This window comes from Myodes glareolus, chromosome 23 (assembly GCF_982192425.1).
Source record: "Myodes glareolus chromosome 23, mMyoGla1.1, whole genome shotgun sequence".
Classification (NCBI taxonomy): Eukaryota; Metazoa; Chordata; class Mammalia; order Rodentia; family Cricetidae; genus Myodes; species Myodes glareolus.
In genome coordinates this window covers 28,037,050-28,060,069 of record NC_142048.1, presented here as the reverse complement: position 1 = coordinate 28,060,069, position 23,020 = coordinate 28,037,050, and the positions used below count along the sequence as shown (strand labels likewise).

The 23,020-nt window shown below is 44.8% G+C and overlaps 2 protein-coding genes across 2 annotated transcripts in view; one reads left to right on the top strand and one right to left on the bottom strand.

The window, feature by feature from the left end:
- Positions 1-22,878, bottom strand: part of Snx25 (sorting nexin 25) — a 116,075-nt gene extending 93,197 nt beyond the window's left edge. The window contains 1 exon segment of the mRNA XM_085680272.2: positions 22,384-22,878. Coding sequence (XP_085536398.2) covers positions 22,384-22,740 — 357 coding nt within the window. The 5' untranslated portion in view covers positions 22,741-22,878.
- Cfap97 (cilia and flagella associated protein 97) overlaps positions 22,450-23,020 on the top strand; it is a 47,788-nt gene continuing 47,217 nt past the window's right edge. Inside the window, exon 1 of the mRNA XM_085680276.2 lies at positions 22,450-22,515. The gene's annotated coding sequence lies outside the window, so the exon portion shown is untranslated. The remainder of the gene's footprint in view (positions 22,516-23,020) is intronic.

The window sequence follows — 23,020 nt, the reverse complement described above, 5'->3', positions numbered from 1 at the left end:
TGCATGCCTTTGGTTTTCTTCATCTGACCGCAGCTGCTCACCAAAAGTTCTGAACCTGTAATTGGGAAACCATGTTTAAGGAAGGGGGTGGGGGGGACCTGGGCTGAGATACCACGTTGTTCCAAACTTGTGCATTGCACTATGGGCAGGCAGTGAAACCTGCAGCAGGTAGGAAAATAAAAGAACCAAGTGGAAGGAGGTTAGGTGAGTATCTCCCTCACTGTGGATCTGCTATCTTGTTTTGATTTTGGTTATTGAATATATGTTTTATTGAATATATGTTTTTGTTATTGAATATATGGGGTTCTGATCTGTTCTTGGTTACTGAGAATAGTTTTGGGGTTCTGTTGTTTTTGGTTTTGGTTATTTATAGTATGTTTGGGGTTCTATTGTTTGGGTTTTGGTTTTGGTTATTGAGCATGTGTTTGAAGTTCTGTTGTTGATTTTGGTTTGGTTATCAGGATAGGCTTGGGTTCTGCTGCTTTAGTCTTGGTTTGGTTGCCGAGAATACGTTTAGGGTTCTCTTGTTTTTGGTTTTGATTATTAAGTATATATTTGGGGTTCTGTTGTTTTGGTTTGGGCTCCTGAGAATACACTTGGGGAGAGGTGGTTTGCTATGACACAGGGTCTCACTGTGTAGCCCAGGCTAGCCTCAATCCCCTTGCTTCCCTCTTTCTTTCTTTCTTTATAGATTTGAAAAGCAGGAACTCCACAGGCTGGCCTACCAAAGACCTGCTCTTGAAGACAAATGCTAATGTCTGTTCTGTGGGCACGCACTTGTTTCTCAGACAACACACCTTTCTTCACAGTCACTTTCCTAGAATGCTGGTTTGGGAAGAGATAAAAGAAAGACACGCACACCTGCGATCACAAAGGACACTGGTACAAACTCTAGCATCCAGTCTGGACATGGCCCTCCCTCTGGAGTGTGATCACTCTGCTTCTGCTTTACTGTTTTACTACATATATCACAATATTCATTCATAAGAGCTTCTGGTGAGCCAGACCACTATTACTAAAAAATACATTTATTTAATGAAAATAAATGAAACCTATCTCCATATTAACATTTAAAACAAACAAAAAAAGACTTAAAACTACATCAAACTAACCAAGGTCATTTTTAATTACACAGTTCTCTAGAAGGAAAAAATTAGAGATCTCGGTATATAGTTACATATTTGGAAAAAAATGTTTGCCAAAGTCAGGCCAAATCCTAAAAGCTTTTCTCTGGGATGTGTTAGCAGATCTGCAGATCAAGAACAAACAGCACAGCATTAACGCTTCCCTGAGTACAGAATAGCTTCTCAGGCCACAGTCATGGTGTACTCAAACTGTCTGTGGGCAAAGCCAGAGATGCCCTCTTAAGATAAAACTCCCAGAGAAACCTCGCAGGGAAACTTGGGCACTCTGACATCATTAGTCACCAGACAGCCAGGAGCTGTCTGAAATCCAGCCTACACAAACTGGTAAGGTGGCAATGCTCTCTGGGTGGACTCCCAGCCAATCATGACTTAATTCGCCTCTTGCCCATCACAGGTACTGTTCTAGTAAACAAACGTCTCACACAAGTGCTTGCCAATGTATTACAGTTTATGTTAAAAGGAAAACAACAGGACATGGAGGCGCATGACTATAACCCTGGTATGTAATTTAATGGTCATCCTTGGCTACATCCCTAGTCTGAAGTCAGCTTGAGCTACATTAAGCCCCACACAAACAGAGGGGAAGGAAAAAGAAGGGAGCAGAGGGAGAGAAAGGAAGAAAAGGTTATACAGATTTCCGGGGCTATGGGTATAATTTTCTGTGAAGTTCCAGAAATGGTAATATACCTTAAACAAACAAATACAGCCTGGCAGCCATCATCATTACCCACACAGTGTCACGGATTGTCTTTCCACAGGCCCTGAGCATCTGGTAATCATCCGGGACCCCATAACTTTCTCATGTTTAAACTATGTTATTCTCAAAACTCTTTCTCTTTCAAAACAATCATATTCTGTCTTGGCCTCAAAAAGTAATTTATTCAAAACCAAAGAAATTAAGAAACCATGAGTATCTTCCCTGGAAAGGAACTTGAAAGGCCAGGGCATTAGCTGAAGACTGGCAGAGATAGGAACGGTTCCCACTGTACACGCTGGGCAGCCATGTCAGAGCTGGTGCTCCACAGCAGGGCAGGGGACACGGCTCCACAGCTAGGTCTGGCTCTGCTGTCACTCACTAATGCCACTGACTGGACCCAGACACTTCCTCTGTTCGGCTCTTTTTAAGGGTCTTATTGTTCCTTCGTTTTAAATATAATTGGTACTGGGGTTCCAAAAACAGAAAAACACAGCATTGGCCAAGAAATTACTATAAACAGCGAAAGGGGTTATGCTTGTCATTGTGCTAGAGGTATTGTTTTTTGTTTTGCTTTGTTTGGTCTCAACAATAAACGGAAATCAATAATTTTTAGGTATCTCCATCTAATTCACTGTTACTCCAAACACTGTTGACTTACACCGCACCAAACTGTGAACCAGATTCGACCCATGGACGTCATGCCCATTACTGTCGCCACACAAAGTTCCTGGCAGAATGCCTCACATGCAACTGCACAGTTCAGCTGAGCACTAATACAACATGAATGTTACCAACTTCCAAGAAAACAGGTTGGATCCAGGCAGGGTGGCATATACCTTTAATCACAGAATTCTGGAGGCAGAGACAGTTGAATCTCCGAGTTCAAGGTCAGCCTGATCTTCACAATGAGTTCAAGGCTGGCCAGAGAGGGAGAAGAAAGAAACCTGACTGGGTTGCATGGCTTGCTAGCAGACAGATTCAAAAGGACCACAGATGATGGGAAAGAGAGCAACAAAAAGGAGCAGAGGGCTGGGTGACCAGAATGCGGCAGAGGACACACCGCTTGTGCCATTTCTGTCCTTTTGTCTGGCTATCCTTTACAGAGAGGAAAGTACTGCTTCCTGAAGCCAGTCTACTGCTTCTGTTTCTTTACACTTCTATGTCTGAAGCCTGCAGGCCACATCTGCTGTTATAAAGGCCAGTTTGGCTAAGCTGGTCCTTGCTTTGCTATATGTCATTGTGAGCTTGCTTTTCTTAGTATCAAAGAAAACTGTCAAAGCATAAGTTAAGTGATTATCTCTTTTGGTAATTTTGTATTGATAGAAAGTGGTGGTATGTGCCAGGCAGTGGTGGCACACGCCTTTAATCCCAGCACTCCGGAGACAGAGGCAGGCGGATTTCTGTGAGTTCGAGGCCAGCCAGGTCTACAACAGCAAGTTCCAGGACAGGCTTCAAAGCTACAGAGAAACCCTGTCTCAAAAAAACAAAAACAAAACAACAACAACAACAAAAAAGAAAGTGGTGGTATTTGGTAAATCTCCTCCCCTTTTATTGAGTTTTAAACTTTATTGTTTGTTTATTTGATAGAGGGTCTCACTGCCTAGCCCTAGCTGGCCTTTAACTCGCGATCTACCTGCCGCTAAATTTATTTTTTAACTGGTAACATATGAACATAAGAGCTGTATATATTAGGGGTACTGTGTGCTATTTCCACACGGGCACATACACTGCACGATCTCTCATCACGCCAGCCCTCTCACAACTTAAGTCACTATGAAGAACCTTGTGTAAGAGTCTTGCTCTACAGCCTAGGTGGGGATGGAACTCAAGACTTTCCTCCTCAGTCTTCCAGGTGCTGGGGTTACAGATGTGTCCCCCTTGTCCAGGTAACAATCTCTGAAAACTCCATTTGGGGTGGGGGTGGGGGGCTAGAGAGGTGGCTCAGGGGTTGAGAGGACTTGCTGCTTTCGCAGAGGCCCGCAGTTTAATACCCAGTATTCATGACAGGTGGCATAAAACTAAGTCTAACACTAGCTCCAGAGAATCTGAAGCCTTCTCCAATACCTGCGTGTACATGCACATACACACATACACACTCAAAAATAAAAAATAAATGGTATGAAAAATCTTGTTTTCTAAACTGGGTAAAGTACTGCAATCTTGTAGTCCTGGCTACTTGCTTGTTGGAGACTAGAATATGAGGCCAGTCTATGCAACACACACCCACCTAAAGGGGAAGGGAAAATCTTTCTTCTGGTAATGTGTCCTGTGCACAGTCACTGGACTACGGCACAATAACAGCACACCACATTCTCCCTCCTAAACAAGCTTGGTTTCTACCTTAATTGCAAGAATTCATCTTTGAAATGAAACCTATGAATCTCTTATATTGACACTTTTCTAGATTTTAAGCAGGCTATAACTTTTTCAAATGTTATCTTCAGCTACGTAAGTTGTAGAGACACATCCTTCAACATATTATAGATGTAAAGAAGTGAACTGAGCCATAATTCCATCATCCAGAGGTGTTTGGGTCTATTTCTTTGTAGTCAGTGTGCCCAACATTTCGAGACTGTAATTATGGGCAAGTTACTTCTCTGTACCTCAGCTTCCTTATTTGTAAAACCTAACAACAGTATCTGACTAAGGGTTAAAATGAGCATCAACAGAAAGAACGCACATGAAGTACAACAGCAACTAAAAGGCACGTGAGTTATAAACCAGCACTGGTCCTCTTTCTATGCACATACTATACGACAGCATGGAGGTAGAGGCCAGCATCACAAGTCTTCTTCAATTGCTCCTACTTGATTATGGCGGGCAAGGTCTCCCACTGAACCTGGAGCTTGCCTAATCTAAGAAAATAATAAATATTACCACAAATGCAAAATTTCTTTACATTACTCAATACTGATAGATTTTTAAAGGAAGCTAATAAAACTTAGGATTTTTTTTTTTTTTTTGGTTTTTCAAAACAGAGTTTCTCTGTGTAATCCTAAGGGTCCAGGAACTTACTTGTTCTATAGATCAGGTTAGCCTCAAACTCAGAGATCCTCCTGCCTCTGCCTCCAAAATGCTGGGATTAAAAGCATGTGCCACCATTGCCCAGTTGAATATTTTCCAATGTATTTGAAAAACATCAGACTCCCGTGGTGGTAATGTTTTATTTCTTACACACCAATCTGAAGGGCTTTAACACACACACACACACACACACACACACACATACACACACACACACACACACACACACACACACACACACACACTACACTTGACGGAGACAAATTCAAGTTCACTGTTTGCAAACAAAAATTACAACATGCACTTGAAAACACATAGACCAATTGTAGTATAAAATGGATAGAAATGGAAGGATATGGAGCGAAGGTGGAGCTGGAGAAAGGCATCAAAAAGTAAACTAACTCCGGAAAACGTAGCTAAGATCTCTGACATGAGCACTTTGCATTCCTGAAAAGATTTACGTGATAAAAATTCTGTGCGAGTTTGTTACTTAGTCCTGTCATATGACATTCACGTCATTGGAGCTAATCCAGCCGAACTCGAGTTTCCACAATGTGAATCACATTCCCATCAGTTTGCCCATCATCTAAGGATCACTGAGGACTCACTCTCTCTGCTTGGCACTTGGTTGGACACTGGACAGACAACAGTAAACAAATTGCGTCTTCTGTGCTCGTGGGACTTAACCTATTCTTGATGGACACTAAGAACCAAGTAGCTAATAAGCCATGTACTACAGGAGTGTGCTCAAGAATTCCACTGTTCCTCCTATTCTAGAAGCCTCCATCCACTCCACTCTCCGTCCCTCCCTTCAGTCATGGAAGGAAACCACTCAAACCTGTAATGAGTCTCTAAGAGCGTTCCATAAGAATTTGAGATTCATACGTAATTTCATTTCCTAAGAACCAACACTGAACTTAAATGATAACCAACCTAGTCACCCCTGCTTCAGAGCTTGTATATAATCCAACAACTAGATGAATCACACAGAACTGCTTGTTTTCCAAGATTTAATACTCATTTTTTTTCATAAAAGAGCATAATACTATTTTATTAATTGGCTGGCTAGATTTTAAATAAAAACAGGTTAGAAAAATTACATTGGTTATTTGATTCAGTGAAACCTGTTATTTCACAGCTCCTCTGAAACATAAACTGAGCTCTGCATACAGCAGTCCTGATAACACACGTGTATAGAATACTAAGGGTAAAACCGAAAGCACAATCCAACTGAATCTACTCACAGAGCATGTTAAGTCCTTCTTAAAGGCAGCCTAAAGCTAACCATAACACCGCTTCTGCCCTTTCTATCTAAAATCAATGTGCTGGAATTTAATGACCAAATATTCCCCTTAGATGGGCCTTTCTGCAGGAGCAGCTCTGCCTCTGACCAGACAGAGGGCTAAGAAACCTGCACTGAGCCAGTTGTGGTGGCACATGTCGTTAATCCCAGCACTCGGGAGGCAGAGGCAGGTGGATCTCTGTGAGTTTGAGGCCAGCCTGGTCTACAAAGCAGGTTCCAGGACAGCCAGAGCTGTTACACAAAGAAACCCTATTTCAAAAAAAGAAAGAGAGAGAGAGAGAGAGAGAGAGAGAGAGAGAGAGAGAGAGAGACACCTGCAGGCACCCACACAAAGGTGACTGTGACATTCCTTTTCCTTCATCCACAGTGACATCTGGAAGCCCCTCTCTACAACTTAAAAAAAATTTAATTTTCCAAATACATTTGGGAAAGTTCTTTGAAGACAATTTTATAGACCCTTCTGTATATTTGCTAGCCTAGAACTCACCATAGCTCAGGCTGATATTGAAACATTGAACCTCCCACGCAATCAGATTACTGACATGAACTACCACAACTAACTCTAAGTTTCTTTTTTTTTTTTTTTTTGCTTGATTTTTTGAAACAGATATTTTTTTGTGTTGCTTTGGCTGTCCTGGAACTCACTCTGTAGACAAGGCTAGAACTCAAACTCACAGAGTTTGCCTCTCTGCCTCTGCCTCCTGAGTGCTGGGATTAAAGACATGTGTCATCACTATCTGGCTGGAATAGTATTTTTAACAATAATTTCTCAATAATTTCTGAGATCCCTGGATCCCACTTTGAGAAACACTGTTAAATAGTCCAGAAAAGAATCTGAAATTTATTTTACTGTGAAACAAGGATTCCATACAAACAGAGAAATGACTCCCAGAACAATTCACCTGTGGGACTGAGATGCCGCTCAGTTGGGCAAAAGCTTCCAAGAACTCCAGAAGAGAAGCTGCGGCTGGTTGTGAAGGAAACTGAACCTGTCTGACTGGCAGAGACTGACTAGAACTGCGGTACTGTGGAGAGGTTGGGACACTGCAGGCCCAGAGGCTAATTCCCCTATCCTGGGTTAGTTCTGGCCCTCTGAAATAGCCACTCCTTGCCCACCTCTGTACTGGAACTAACGTCTTGTGAGGATAGATAAACAAGCCTTTCACAATCTATTGACTCAGGAGAATACTGGAGGCCACCAATCCAAAGGCTAAGAATGTCATCAGGTAAACCAGACAGCGATTACCCACACCTTAATTCCAGCACTCTAGGAGGCTGGAGGATCTCAGAGTTCAAGGTCAGTCTGCTTTATGGAGTTTCAGGACTGTGGGAGCTACACGGAGAAAATTTGTCTTGAAAAAAAAAGGCAAGAGATACCAGCTCAATGAATGAGTTAGTTTTGAATGAATACAGTGCCTACATCAAACGTCTATAACATTTCACACCACGTAGGGAAGCTGAATCAATCATTCCTGAACCTTTAACATGGCTAAAACAGACCCCACAATTAAGACCCCTAAGTGTATACACAAACAAAACATATACTCAGCCCAATCACTTCAGAAATTTCTGTAGAATAATCCTTTTATACGCTGTGAAGATATTTTACTCTCATTGGTTTAATAAAGAGCCAACTGGCCAATAGCTAGGCAGAAAGAGGTTAGGCGGGAGAACCAGAGTCTGAGAGAATGCTAGGAAGGAGGGAGGAGTCACGGTACTGGAAAAAAAGCACCACCACCTGTAGAGCGTAGATAAGAAATGTGGGTTAATGTAAGTTGAAAGGGCTAGTTAGTAACAAGCCTAAGCTATGAGCTGAGTGTAAATAGCTTGTTCGTTTCCTGACCACCCAGCCTGAATAATCACACAGAAACTATTATTAATTACAACACTGTTTAGCCTATTAGCTCAGGCTTCTTATCAACTAACTCTTAAATCTTAAATCAACCCATTTATATTAATCTGTGTATTGGCACAAGGCTTTGGCTTACTGGTAAGGGTCTGGCATCTTTCTCCTTCTGCAGCTACATGGCTTCTCTTTGACTTCGCCTACTCTCTCTCTGTGTGTGTGTGTGTGTCTCTATCTATCTATCTATCTATCTATCATCTATCTGTCTGTCTGTCTATCTATTTATCTATCTGTCCGTCCATCCATCTATCCATCCATCCATCCATCCATCCATCAATCCATCCATCCATCTATCTATCTATCTATACCTCCTCCAGCCTGGCTATGTTATAGGCCAAAGCAGTTTCTTTGTTAACCAATGGTAATAAAACATAGTCATAGCATACAGAGGGGTATCCCACATCAGCTGAGCACTTATAATTAATAATAAGTTTCTGTATGATTATTTGGGAGTAGGCTGGCAAGAAAGAAAACCCTGCTTATAAGAAATCAGTATGGAAATTCCTCAAACACCAAAAAGACCTACTATAGCACTCCTCGGTGTTTATCCGAGAGCAATGAGATCAGCATACAAAGTGGAGATTGCACACCGTGTTTACTGTATTCACAATAGCTCCAGCCTAGGTATTTGTCAGCAGACAATGAATAAGGAAAATGTGATACACACATAATGGAATAAAATCATATCATTTTCAGGAAAATAGACAGAACTGGAGATTATGTTAAATTAGCCAGACATAAAAAGTATTATATGATTTTCCTCACATGTGGAAATTAGGAAGATTTTGTTTTAATGACCTTAAAGTTGAAGAGGGAATAGAGAAAAGAAGAAGCTGGAGAGGAAGGAAGGGAGAGTAACAGACCAAAGTATGATATTGATACATAAGGAAAGTCGGTGAAGTCACCAATTTGTAGAATTCAAATGTTTTCATAATTATAGAATTATACTTCTGTGAAGCAGGAAAATAACTCCCTCCGCCTACCTTTGATTGCACCTTACCATGGAAATTGTTCCAGACTATAAGCAAATTCCCTGAAGGGCCAGGGTATAGCCAGAGATGGCTTAAGGTGAAGTAGTTAGCAACCTCCCTAGACCAACTTGAACCTCTCATTCCCTAGATCTCACACTATGCAATGCAATCTTCCCTGACAACACTTATTTTTTCCACATTTATTCATTTTGTGTGTGTGTGTGGCGGTCAGAGGACCATTTGCAAGAGTTTGTTCTCTTTGTCTACCATCTGGGTCCTTAGGATCAAACTCATGTCCCCAGGCTTGATGGCCAGCACCTTACTCACCACACCATCTCCTCCGCCACCTTCCTGACATTTTACCAGAGAATTTTGAGAAGCAATCCATTCAATCACAAGAGAAATAAGATGAACCATATGAACACTGGGCCAGATCACACCTCACAGTGTCCTGACCTTCTCTATTCCAATGGTGATGGGGAACCTCTGTCAGCCAGTGATCTTTAAGAGGTTAAACCAGGTTAGGGTGTAACCTTTTGGGTACCCAAAGAAAACCGCTGGCCGGCCCAGGACTCACTCTCTCTGGTTCCCACACTACACAGCTAAGGTTGGGCTTCTCGTTCCTGTTTCGTGAGTTTGCCCCTCATAATAAAGAAAATATAGTTGAAATATTTTAGAGTTAGCCTGGGATTCTTTGACCGGCGTTGTCACCCCTCAACCTCAACACAACAATTCTCGTGTCAGGCCCCCTGCACTCAGTCCCCCTCCCACTGCCACTCGGAAGGCTCTGATGACAGGGGACAGCCACAGTCCTACTGATTTTCTCTAGAGTTCTCTGGATTCTTCCTGCTCTTAGCACCTCTTTTGGCTGAGATGATATCTAAGCAACTATCAAATATCCTTGTCTAGTCTGTCACACCATGAAAAGCTTAGAGCCACCCACCATTCATCAACTTGGTCGTGGTTGGGAAGGCATTAGCCCATTTAAACCTGCTTTCTGATTCATCAAACGGAATAATAGCAAAAGTCTCATACCTGAGAGGAGTAGGTGAGTATTTCGTATAATGCTTAGTAGACAGGAAGCACTCAATAAATGTTTTCGCATAATGCTTAGTAGACAGGAAGCACTCAATAAATGCTTTTGCTGTTATTTCACCCACTTCCAAATCTTCTACCACTTCTTTTTAAAATAACCTTTTTAAAAGTACCTTATACAAAATATCATCTTCCTCACCTTCAACAATTAGTTTTGCCTCCCACTTACCAAGATACCTGAAGTATCTCCCTGGTGCTCCCATTTGGCCCCCCTCCCTCACCCCCACTAGTCTCAAGCCTGATTCCTTCCACGCATGTCTCCCTGGTGCTGCTCTACCAAGCAGACTGTATGTCCGAGATTTTCAGCCCTTTCCTCTGCACTCTAAATCTTTAACTCAGAAATATGCATCTGTTCCTCCTCTAACAGTGACAGCAGAGGCTGGAGCGCTGGCTCAGCAGTGAAGAGCACTTGTTCTTACAGAGGACCACAGTTCAATTCCCAGCACCCACATGCCCAGATGGCTCGCTCACCACGGTCCATAACTTCAGTTCCGGGGGATCCAATACCCTCTTCTAGGCTCAGGGAGTAGCAGACACACATGGGTACCCAGACGTACATGTAGGCAAAACACCCAAACACATAAAGTAAATAAATCTAAAAACATTTTTAAGTGGCTACAAATTCCCATCACACACGACTCTATTCTCCTGCAAGGCTGCCTCTCCTCCCTCCCTCCTCAGACAGCTTCTAGACTGTGTGCCCCACAATCTCTATACTTCCCAAGCCCCACTCTTCAACCTGAAGGCCATTTCTGCCTCCGAGGCTACCTTTGCCTCTTTATCTAAAGCCCCATTCAATATCAGCATCTACTGGATGCCAACAACATCCACCAAGTTGCGGAGTACAGAGGCCACCCTTCCTGGATGTCTGCAATTGATGCGATTGGCTGTTCTCTCTTAGGTTTCCTCTCTGAAGTTTCTGCCCATCCCTCTCACTCCTCAGTAGACTGTTTCTCCTTTGCTTGCCCAGCTCCCTTCCACACAACCACCACCAACCCCTCTCCCAACAACGCACTTGTTCCACCCTCATCTTACCCTCAAATTGCACATCTGCACACATGATTTCAAGTAGAACACATCCACACCCATGGGTATGTCAAACTATTCAAGACCAAAGCTTTCGGTCTTACCTCTCCCATGCCAAGCCTACACAAATGACATCTGTATCCCGTCAATCACAGAGGTTGAAAGCTAGACATCCCCTCTCCTCCCCTTAGTAAAGGTTTACTAGGCAGAAATGACGGGTGCAAAGAAAACTGATTAGATAGAAGGAAAACTGGGTCTGCACATCCATCCAGCTGAACCAAATGCATTGAAAACGGGAGGACGGCCTACTGTGAGGTATGCGGTTCACACATGTATACCACATGAGGATAAAACCAGGAACTGCGGGTGATTTAAGTGCTGGGTGGGTGACCAGAGGCATGACACTAGCCATGAGACACTCCCAGGTGAGGTGAAGTGTCCATTGTTCTAATGCCTCGGTCTCCTTCCTGAGAACATCCTAAGCCAGTCAGACATCCTGGATGCCTCACCAGAAGTTTGTTGGGAATGGGAACTGCTCCAGACATGACCAATAAGGTGTGAGGGAAACATTGCCAGGAGCATCTCTAGGAACTGTTTTGCTCCCCCCATTCCAATCATTTTCCAGCTCCTTTCAATTATCATCCCATGAGGTTGATAAAGAGATACAGTCACTTGACCAAGAACTGACTGACTCATGAGGCGAGCCCAGGGGTGCACAGAGGGGTGGGGCTGTGCCTTCCACTGAGCCTGTGTTGCCTTGAGATTATCTGCTACTTCTTAAAATAATAAATCACTTTAAGGTTTAAAAAAGGAAGTGGTGATAGGAATCAGTCATGCTTACAACACATTTTATTAGCTGGGCGTGATGCTTCATGCCTGGAAAGCCAGCACTCAGGCAGCTGAGGAAGGACATTGCTGCAGTGAGTTTGAGGACATCCTAGTCAACCCTAGGCTGCCTAGACTATAGCCTGAAACCCTGCCTCAAAACAACCACCAATCCTGGCTCTGGTCCTTCCTTGTTTGTTTTTGTGGTAAACCTGAAAATGGCTCACAGAAATAAACCTTAATGAATCAGTCTGGGAACTTGACTTTTACCAGAAGACTTGGAGAGCATAGGACTGATTGTTATGGTTCAAATCCAGAAAAAAAGTGCTAACTTAAAGCCTGTTCTCTTACTGCCCGTGACGTACTGATTCATTCCAGAAGTATTTATCCCTCATCTACCAAGTCTCCTACTGAAGTACTAAAGATAACAAAGTCGAGTTCCTGCCAGCCTAGAGTACAAGGGTTAATGTATAAAGCACAGGGGACTACTCCCAAACGGTATAATATTAAAACTGTGAGCCAGTGGTGAAGGCACACACCTTTAATCCCAGCACTCGGGAGGCAGAGGCAGGTGGGTCTCTGAGTTTGAGGCCAGCCTGGTCTACAGAGCAAGTTCCAGGACAACCAGGGCTACTTATAGAAGCCTGACTCCGGGAAGAAAACAAACAAACAAACAATAAAACTGCGATAAACACACAAAGTATTTGGTGCTACTGAACGTGTAAATCCAGGGGAAACTCTACCCAAGCAATGCTGAGGGCTGAAGGCAGAAAATGGAACTGCACTGGACAGACAGCAGTGCTGAAGGGAGGAGCCAACGGTCTACCAGTCAGAGGCGCTAGACACTGAGACTGGGGTTAGAGTAGAAGCAATTGCCACAGTTCAGACTAGAGCTAGGAATAACAACAGGAAGCTGCTGACAGGCTTTAATTAAACTTGCTACTGAGGAAGGATCTGCATAGGCCTGCCTTTTTAAAGAATAAATTAACGAAGCAGCCCACACAGAGGCAAACAGACCAACTGAGGCTGTTGCAGTTGCTGTGGTGGGGACATGCAAAGACGGGGCGAGACTGCAAGATGCCAGGGGGTCTCAGGCTGCTGACTGAAAAGGAACACGACAACCTTCCTACCTCCTATCAAGCCTTAAAAGTAGCTCAGGGGAAAAAAGGAAAAGAAGAAGGAAGGGGGGAAGAAGAAAAAGGAAGATGAAGAAGAGGAGGAGAAGGAGAAGAAGCCACCTCTGTCTCCAGAATTAACCCCATCCGCAGCTCTAGGGAAGGGAGACAGTGGAGCACCAAGAAATGCCCTTTCCTTGGGCTCTGCATCAAGCCAGAAACTGAAAAACTAACTCACAGAAATGTAGATGGCTAAAGGGAAAACAGTAAGGGAGAAAGGGGAGGAGTAAGGGTGAAGGGGGAGGAGTAAAGGTGAAAGGGGCAGAGTAAGGGGGAGGGGGGAGGGGTAAGGGTGAAAGGGGAGGAGTAAGGGTAGGACCAGATGGTGAAGTATTACTTACAAGATCACCAAAGCCTATAGCTATTATATTCCATGTAGAGGAAGGTGAGAAATAAAGTTAATCTACTTATAAAAGAAACAAAAGTTGCAAATTAGTTTTCCAAAAGGTATATTCAACACTAAGGTAGAAAACAAGTCTCCACAAGATTCCCGGGCAAAAGTTGGGTGCGTGGGGATGGGGGTGGGGTAGGGGGAAGGGGAGAGGGGGAGAGAGAAGGGAGAAGGGAAGGATTGGGAGAGCTTGGGGGAATGGGATGGTTGAGATGGAGGAAGGGCAGATACAGGACCAGGGAAGAAGATATCTTTATTAAGGGAGCCATTTTAGGGTTGGCAAGAGACTTGGCTCTAGAGGGGATCCCAGGTGTCCACGGGGATGTCCCGAGCTAGGTCCTTGGGCAGTAGAGGAGAGGGTGCCTGAACTGGCCTTGTCCCATAGCCACACTGATGAATATCTTGAATATCACCATAGAACCTTCATCGGGCGATAGATGGAGATAGAGACAGAGACCCACATCGGAGCACTGGACTGAGCTCTCAAGGTCCAGCTGAAGAGCAGGAGGAGGGAGAAGATGAGAAAGGAAGTCAGGACCGCGAGGGGTTGGTCCACCCACTGAGACAGTGTGCCTGATCTAATGGGAGCTCACCAAGGCCAACTGGACTAGGTCTGTAAGAGCATGTGATCAAACTGGACTCTCTGAATGTGGCTGACAATGGGGGCAGACTGAGAAGCCAAGGACAATGGCAATGGGATTTGTTTCTACTGCATGGATGGGCTTTTTGGGATCCTAGTCTGTTTGGATGCTCACCTTCCTAGGCCTGGATGGAGGGGGAGGGCCTTGGACTTCCCATGGGGCAGGGTACCCTGCCCACTCTTAGGACTGGAAGGGGAGGGAGGAGGGTGAGTGGGGAAGCGGGAGGGAAATGGGAGGAGAGGAGGAAGTGGAAATTTTGAATGGTATTATTTACAAAGCAATAAAAATTTAAAAAAGAAGAAGAAAACAAGTCATCTTATTCTACCAGTGTCCAAGTCACTTCCACCTCGACCCAGAGGCACCTCACTTTAAATCAAATGCATCTTCCCACATCTAGCTTCCTGCTATTCAGGAAATCCCCAGGCCAACACACATGCAATGGCAGGCTACTACTACCTAAAGGAGCTGATGAGTGCAGGCTTAGCCCCAGGGTAAGATCAGGCACCCCCTCAAAAGCCTAGCTCCCAAACGCAGCACATGACCCCAGAAGTCTACCCAAATACACCCATACTCATCAAGTTTTCTGGAAAGTTCCACCATGCTTGAATAAAGTATAGGACTGTAACCCAGGACTCAAGCAGGATGTGACTTGGACCTGGCACTCAGGGTATACAGAAAGCCTCTCAGGAAGACTAACGCTTGACCTCTACATCCAACCAATCAACAATACTCTGCTAAGCTTGTTGAGTTTGCATTTCTCTTTTAAAAGTCCAGTTGCTGTCTAAAGAAAAAAACCTCAAGTTTCCATGCAGTCATTTGAACGCTCACAGGCTTCAGCAGACACTGCCCATTTCAGAAGCCTGTGCCCTCTGCAGCAGACTTGCTGAGTCACCTTTTTGGTACAACTGAAAACATACATTTTTAAAGAAAATCTAGGGCACTGCCTACCCCAGTGTGATATTGTCTAGAAATGAACCCTACAGCATTTTTAAGCTAGCAACATCAATTACCAAGGTGACATCACCGCATACTCCCCAAACAAAACAGCTGCTTAAGATTCTAGAGTTGGAAATGAACCCGCAGGGAATGACCGGAATTAAGAGAAGGTTCCTAGTAGAAAACTAACATCCCCGGACTTCGGCCTTCATACTGAAGTGTAGACAGTGGGTGTTCTAGTTGACCGACCCTGTGCTTCTGTGATAAAACAGTAACCAAGACCAGGGTGGGGGAAGGAAAGGGCTCCTCTGGTCTATTATCAAGGGAAGCTGAAGCAGCAGAGCCCATGGAGGAATGAGGTTTGCTGGCTAGCTTTCCAGGCTCATAGGCAAAACTACCTTTCTTATACAGCAGGGCCCGCCTGCCCAGGGAGGTCACCGACCACAGGCTGGACCCTCCTGTATCCATCCATTAGCAAACAAAAAAATGCCCCAGGCCAGTCTGGTTAAGGTAAATCTTCAAATGAATCTCCTTGTTTCCAGGTTGAGTCAGGTCGGCAACAAAACTAACCAAGCCAGAGGAGAGGGACTCTTAGTTTGCTTGGTGCTGAATACCGGCTAAAAGGCTAAAAGGAATGGCAGAATGCTTGACAGTATTCTTAAATCAATCTGCACTATAACTAGTGATATCTAATAAAGTCAAAGAAAAGCCTTGATTACTTTTTTTTTTTTCCTGGCCTAGAACTCACTCTGTATCTCAGGCTGGGTTTAGCTAGAGCTCGCTATGCACTCAAGGCTGGCTCCAGAAGCTCAGGCCTCTGGGGTGCTGGGATTACAGGCCTGAGCCACTACGTGGGAGCACCACAGATTCAGTGACCCCCTTCACTGTTTTAGCACTGCAGCCCACAGAGCAGTTCTCCTTATAAGACTAATCACATGTATATGGCATTTCTACAGCTTACCTCCAATGTTATCACTCCTGTACTCAGGAAGTGTCCAAAGCTACGGCCTACAGACTAGACTTCTGCTCTCAATTAAGGACTTCCACATGGCTAAGATCATCTTCCAATCTTGGTTCCTGTGACTCACCTGATCTATTCACTGACAGCTCAGACCGCAAATGGTCTCACTACTTGGTCTCTGAAACAGTCTTCCGGATTCTTTTAAGAAGTGATGGGAATGTATATGCTCCCTTTAGACAGTGCTGCTGAATTCAAGCACAGCTTCCTCACTTCCAAGGATGCGTCTGCTGCCTTTGATTGGCATTTCCTTTTATATCCACGTGTCATGTCGCTCGACTTTGAAGTTACTCATTATTCATATGTAGCTTCATTTCATATGTATCAGTCTTAAAGAAGAGTTCCTTCCTAGCAGAGGAAAATAATTTTTCTACATCCACAATTGCTGTTCATACACCATGACATGATAGGTATCCAACACTTCCTGAATACATATTTGTACTTGTTTATACATTAAAATATATCTGGAAGGATGAATAGAAACTATTGCCGGTGCCTGCCTTTATATAAGAAAGCTTCCCCACACACATGCACACACACACACACACACAAACAGAGAGAGAGAGAGAGAGTTTATTCTTCCACACGCTTTTACTAACCATGTGACTGTATAGACTATAAAAAGTATACCTGAAATTATGAACAGCATGAACTTGAAGTGTATTATTCCTGAAGCCACAAAGAATTAGGCAGGATTCTATGATTTAAACATTTTTAATTGGTATTTTGTAAACCAACTATCAATCCAAAGATTTAAAAGTCATTTTTAAAAAGCCACATTTTCCCCTACTGGTCACTATGACTCAAAACTCCCTTAGCTGAAAAGTGAACAAATATTCTGAACAGGACAGTAACTGTATTATGCCATTATCTGCTATCAAATTATTGAGGATTGTTTATCACATTAGTATAATAAAGGAAAGCCACAAAGGGCTATGTATAGTCTCTCTAATTCCTGTTTCTTTCCTTTTCCTCTCAAGTAACTAAATTAAGTTTGTTTCGCTCAAAGAGCATTTGTATTAGTAAAAGAACCCATTTAGGAATTCTAGCAGTCTGACCCAAGCCAACTAGGGCAGTGGATAGCTGTGTGAATGTTCTTACTGTCTCTCTGAACATCTGCCTTTCTGTCCTGTCGATGCTACTGGGCCTGTGAGGACTGGACAGGGAGCACTCTTGTTTATCTCCATCTTCCCAGTGCCACAGAGCCAAGCACTCATCAAGACAGTAATTCAGGCTCTTAATGCTACTATTGCAAGGCTCTTGCTCTTTGCTAGAAGGCTGGGTGAACTTTCAAACCTAAAAAAATGTCATCAAATTCTTGACACTTGTTTTTATCAAAATACATCTACCGAGAGCATAATGTGTCCTGGCGCTGAGCAATTCAGCAGGCAAAAAAAAAAAGAAAAAAGAAAAAAAAAACCCGATTTAACGAGATCAGAATATGAGTTGTGTTTCAATATTCAGAAATGCTCATTGCCTTCATCTGACAAACTTCCTGCACTTTCCTGTCTGAGGAACTTTCCAGTCTTCCGCTAGAACCTTTTTCACATGGTCACAGCCTTTTGTTTCCCACATGCTACCACACCCGATGTCTGTGGATGTTGCTACACTAGCCTCCAAGGTGCATTAATTGCCCATTCATCTTCACATGGTATAAATGAAATAGAAAACGTTAGAGGAGGTGAACTACTTTATCCCATCAGCACAATAATCCACCTTGTGTTCACAAAGCATATTGATAACTCTGGACCCTATACATTTATGCTATTATAAATTGTCCAACTTACAATGAGGGTTTTTTTTAAGTAGTTAGTAAATTGTAACTAACAAAAGAGAAAAAATCCAGAGTCTGAGACAGAAAAGGTGAAAATAGTTGACTGACATTTTTGATGAAATCTCTGTGTTTCATCAAAATGTAAACTATGTTCCTCTCACGACAGGAAGATATGTTTTGTATTTCCTTGTAGCAATAAGCTTTCCTACATTAAATACTTTGTTCTTGCCCCATTTCTCCTGCTATTGCCTTGCTTGGACCTGTGGCTAGTGAATGCTCAAATCCCAACAGGTTAAATGGACTGGCAGAACACTGAACTACACCTTGGACTAGGAAGACTACACGAAGACAGCCCTTTTAATCAGGAGTTGTTCCCACTGATGCAAACTAAAACCTGTACCATTGTAAGACACTCACAAGTGAGTGTTAACACTCACTAGGTTAACTGGAAAGGAAAAGCACAAATAAACCTAATTTGCCTAATCATCATCAGCAAACACTTGAGCAGCCTTCAACTCCCGTTAGGTACAGGGGATAATAACAAAAAGTGCCAATTATAGATCCTAACATCGTGGAGTTTACAACTGAGAACACTAACGAAGCATCCAGAAGCATGGCAAGACTCTTAAACCAGGTGTGGCGGTCCACATCTACGCTCCAACACGCAGAAGGCGGCTGCAGGAAGGTGGGGAGTGCAGGGGCAGAGGTCAGAGGGATGGCTAGGAGGCGCAAGAGAACTCTATGCAAGCTCGAAGGTCGAGGTTAGATCCCCAACACCTTTGTTGGGTGCATATACTCTGTGAAAACAGAACCTGCAGGGGATGAGACAGGCAGGTCCCTAGGGATCACTAGCCAGCCAGGTTAGGGCCAATGGAAAAGTCCAGTTTCAGCGAGAACCTGTCTCAAGAAAAAAAAAAAAAAAAAAGGTGGCGAAAGAGAAGACACCACTGTTGACCTCTGGCCTCAACATGAGTCAATGCACCCCACACATACATGTGCACATATATGCATGCATATACCATACATACAAAATAGAAAGATATTCTTTTATTGAATATAGATTTTTTTTTCATACAATATATTCTGCTTATGGCTTCCCCTCCCCAGCTACTCCCAGATCCTCCCTGTTTCCTGACCCACCCACATCCACACCCTTTCTCTCTCTCCTTAAAATACAAAGGGACATTTAAGATAATAATAAGATACAATAAAAGCAAACAAACCAGAATAAGACAAAACAAACAGGAAAAAGAGTCAAAGAAAAGGCATAAGAAACACAAACGCACACAGGAAACCCATACAAAATCAGAAACCATAATATATAAACAAACGGCCTATGAGATTTTAAAATGCCCAAAGCACTGTGAGACAAAAAAGCAAACTACCAAAATACCATTGAGTTCATTTTGTGTTGACCACCTACTGCTGAGCAACAGGGCCTGCCCTTAGGTGTAGCTTATATATCCAGTGAGACTATGTCGGAAAAAACTAACTTTTCCACCATGAGTAGTTATCAACTGGAGATGGCTTCTGGGTTAGGGATGGAGGCTCGTGTCTACGTCCCCTCTTGGCACTGGGGACCCACCTGGCTTAGCCCAGTGCAGGGCCTGTGGGTGCAGCCACCTTCTCTGTGAGTTCATATTGTGCGTCAGTTCTCTTGTGTTAGAAGGTCTTATTTCCTTGATGTTTTCATCCTCTCTGACTCTTACGGTCTTTCCACGTCTACCTCTTCAGCAGAGTAACATTTTAATGAAGTTGAGCCACTGCCATTCCCCTGGTCCCAAAGTACTCGGGCAGTTTTCAGTGTTATGATAGTATCCATCAAATGATGGAGACATTAGCTGTTGACCACTGGCCTCACATGGGCACGTGCACCCACACTTACATGTGCATATATGTGTATGCATGTGGCACATACATTACATTTAAAAAGTATTCTAGAAGTAAAAAGAGTTCAAGGTTACTCTGGGCTACATAGCAAGCTCCTGTCTCCAAAAACAAAAACAAGCCTCTATCTACTTTTAACAATATGTGCTGGGTTTTTTATTTTTATTTTTTATTTTTTGTTCTCCACAGAAGTCATAGAGGGAGAGGTGAAGAAACGGGGAAGGATGGGATAGAAAGATGGATACCAGTCTTAAGATATCTAGCTCATATGTGAAACATTCAAAATGCACTATATATGGAAAAGATTGTTCATTTTTTTAATTCTGGATCTAAATTTCTCTAGTATTCACTGTTACTCTGTCTCCATTTGGTTCGTGGCTACACAGCCTCCCCCTCCACATATGGCAGATGACCTGTGGAGTCCAGCTTTCACTCTACTCCCACGGAACTCACAGATAGCGTACACTACACCACATGTCTGTGCCTCCCAGCTTGCCATTCAAAAAAGAGAAGGTTTGTTTAAAAAACACCAATTATTGCAAATACAGCGAACAATGGGCTTGAATAAACAGCATCCACATCACAAGGAAAATGGAATATTAGGTGACTAAACATGCACTTCAATTTTAAGTGATAAGTAACTTCCTGATTATGTTTTTTTTTGTTTGCTTGTTTTGGTTTTGGTTTTTCAGGCAGGGTCTCATTGCGCCTTGCCTGTCCCGGGACTTGGAGCTCCACCTGCCTCTGCCTCCTAAGTGCTGAGATTAAAGGCGTGCGCCACCACTGCCTGGCTGACTTCCTGACTATCTTATCTAAAGCTCTGACAGGAATTTAAGCTTACATAGGCTGGCCAGGAATCCCTTTGCCTGGGTTAAAATTCAGCCCTGCTAGCATCTGAAATCAGATTGACGCAAGATGGCTTGTTGTCACCTTCCGAGTACTACTCTGTTGTTGTCACTGTTGTTTTGTTCTGCAAAATCGTTTTTCTAGATGAGAATCCAAATTTCCCCTTGCTCAGAAATAAAGCAATCCAGCAAGGTGGGCCAGGAGATCCGAAAGTGTGCACTTTGCAGAAAACCGACTTAGGAACCCTCAGGTGCGGTTTGGGGACCCTGATAGGTGTCATCCCAACTCTGAACCTGACCCCACTGTTGGCACTTCCTTGCCTTTGAACCTGACCCCACCATTCATTCACACTTCCTCCCCTTACTACATTTGCTCCTAACCTCTTAGTTATTGGCTTGTTTGTTTGTTTGTTTCATAAACACTTAACTCCTGTCTAACAGTTGACTTCTCTATTGCCTGGTCCTCCCACAGGAATATAATCTTCAGTGAACAGGACTCTTATGTGGCTTTCTAATTCAGTCCAAACTTCCAGAACATGTAAGACTCGGTTTATAAAAGATGCTCAATCATTATGAACTGAATTCTGTGTAAATTCTTATGCTATTTAAGAACTGTGATGCGCCTTATACATCCATAGCAAGCAAGTAAAGTTTTAGGGTGCTTACTTCTTCTTAGAGGTGGAGAAAGAGTGAAAGGAGGAACACGTCTACTCACCCACTCCAAGTTACAAATGAAAACTGTACCGTTAATTCAAAGGTTTTGAGCAAAATAGACAGTACTAAATTTTGGAACTGCTGATGTGTGTCCTGCGCCTAAGTGAGGATGCCATTCTGAAGGCTCTGGAAAGTCATTTTAAAGAGCAGAAAGCTCTTCCAGAAAGTAGTAAACGACTCACGCCATCAGCAAATAGAAACCCTGGGGACAGCAGTCACTCCAACAAACCTTTTTATGAAGCTGAGCCACTGCCATTCCCCCTGGCCCCAAAGGCCTAGGGCAATTTCAATTTTATGAAGATATCAATCAGCCAAGTTACAGTAAAATGAGATCTTTTAAAGGGTTATTATAAACAGACGGAAGGTAAAGGTTACTGTAAGGCAAAGAGGAGATCTACAAGAAGGAGGGAAGTTCTTTCCCGCATTCCATAACCACAACCATGATGTCCTACACCTCGCTAAGGGCAGCTTTTCCTCTTAGCAAATCACAGTGGTTCCTGGCGGTCCATCTCCAACCCCTCCCTCTCCTCGTTTTAAATCAGACATCAACCTACGCTGCATTACTTCTTAACCAACATGGTGGAAGACTGGGCATTATAAGTACGAGTACACAGGACAGGAGAGTGAGCTACCCAACCAAGTTTTCCCGTCTGAAAACCGTCATAAAGTTATCTCGGCAGCACTGCCACGGATGGAAGACCCAAACATGATCACCGGTGCTGAGTGCGACGCCTGCGTCCTGTGGGTGCTGTGTACACGATTTTTCTCAGCACTCACCAACTGCATCCCAACCTCGGAGACCCGTCTGGAGCACTGGGTGCTCCGGGCTGTGGCGGAGGATTGGGGGGTGGGGGATGAGTAAACACCCCGCGCGTGGCCAAGCCCGCACCGCCCAGTCTTCCGCGGGCTTCGGCTGCGGGAGGGCCACCGCGGGCCCACCCCCCCCCACGCCGGGGGTCTGCGCGCGCGCGAGGCCGCGGGCACGAGACGGAGCCGAGACCGGTACTCACCCGCAGCGGACAGCGGACGGCCGCGGCCGGGCGGCTCCAGGAAGAGGCGAAGTCCGGCGGCCGGGCGCGCGGGCTCCAGCAGACGAGCGCGATCAGTGTCCCCAGCAGCAAGGCGGCCGCGGCGCCGCTCAGGTACAGACTGAGGCGCAGCAACAAGGCGCCCGGCCCCGCGCCTGCCGCCGGTCCCCAACCCGGGACCAGGCAGCACAGCGCCAGCGCGGCCAGGGCGGCCACGGCCGCGGGTCCCCGCCAGTCCCCGCCCGGGCCGTCCGCCGAGCCCGGGGCAGCGCGGCCGGGGTCTGCGGCGGGCGTGGGACCGCGGCGGACGCCGCTGCTGTCGGTGGCATCGCCGTGCATGCTGCTTCCTGAGCCGCTGGCGACAGGCTCATCTCCCGGCCCGCTGCCCCCCGGCGCCGCCCCGGGCCGTGGCCTGTGCGCGGCTCCCCGCCGCCTCGCCGCTCCCGCCGCCGCTCGCGAGGCAAGGGCAGCCCGCGTTCATGCCCTCGCTGGCGGCCCTGCGCGGGAACCGCTCCAACAGACGCCGCCGCCCCCTCCCCCTCGGTGCCGCCGCCCCGCGCCGGGCCCGCAGCTGCCCGCCGACCGGGCGTGCCCAGGTAGCGGGACCGCGAGGGGACTG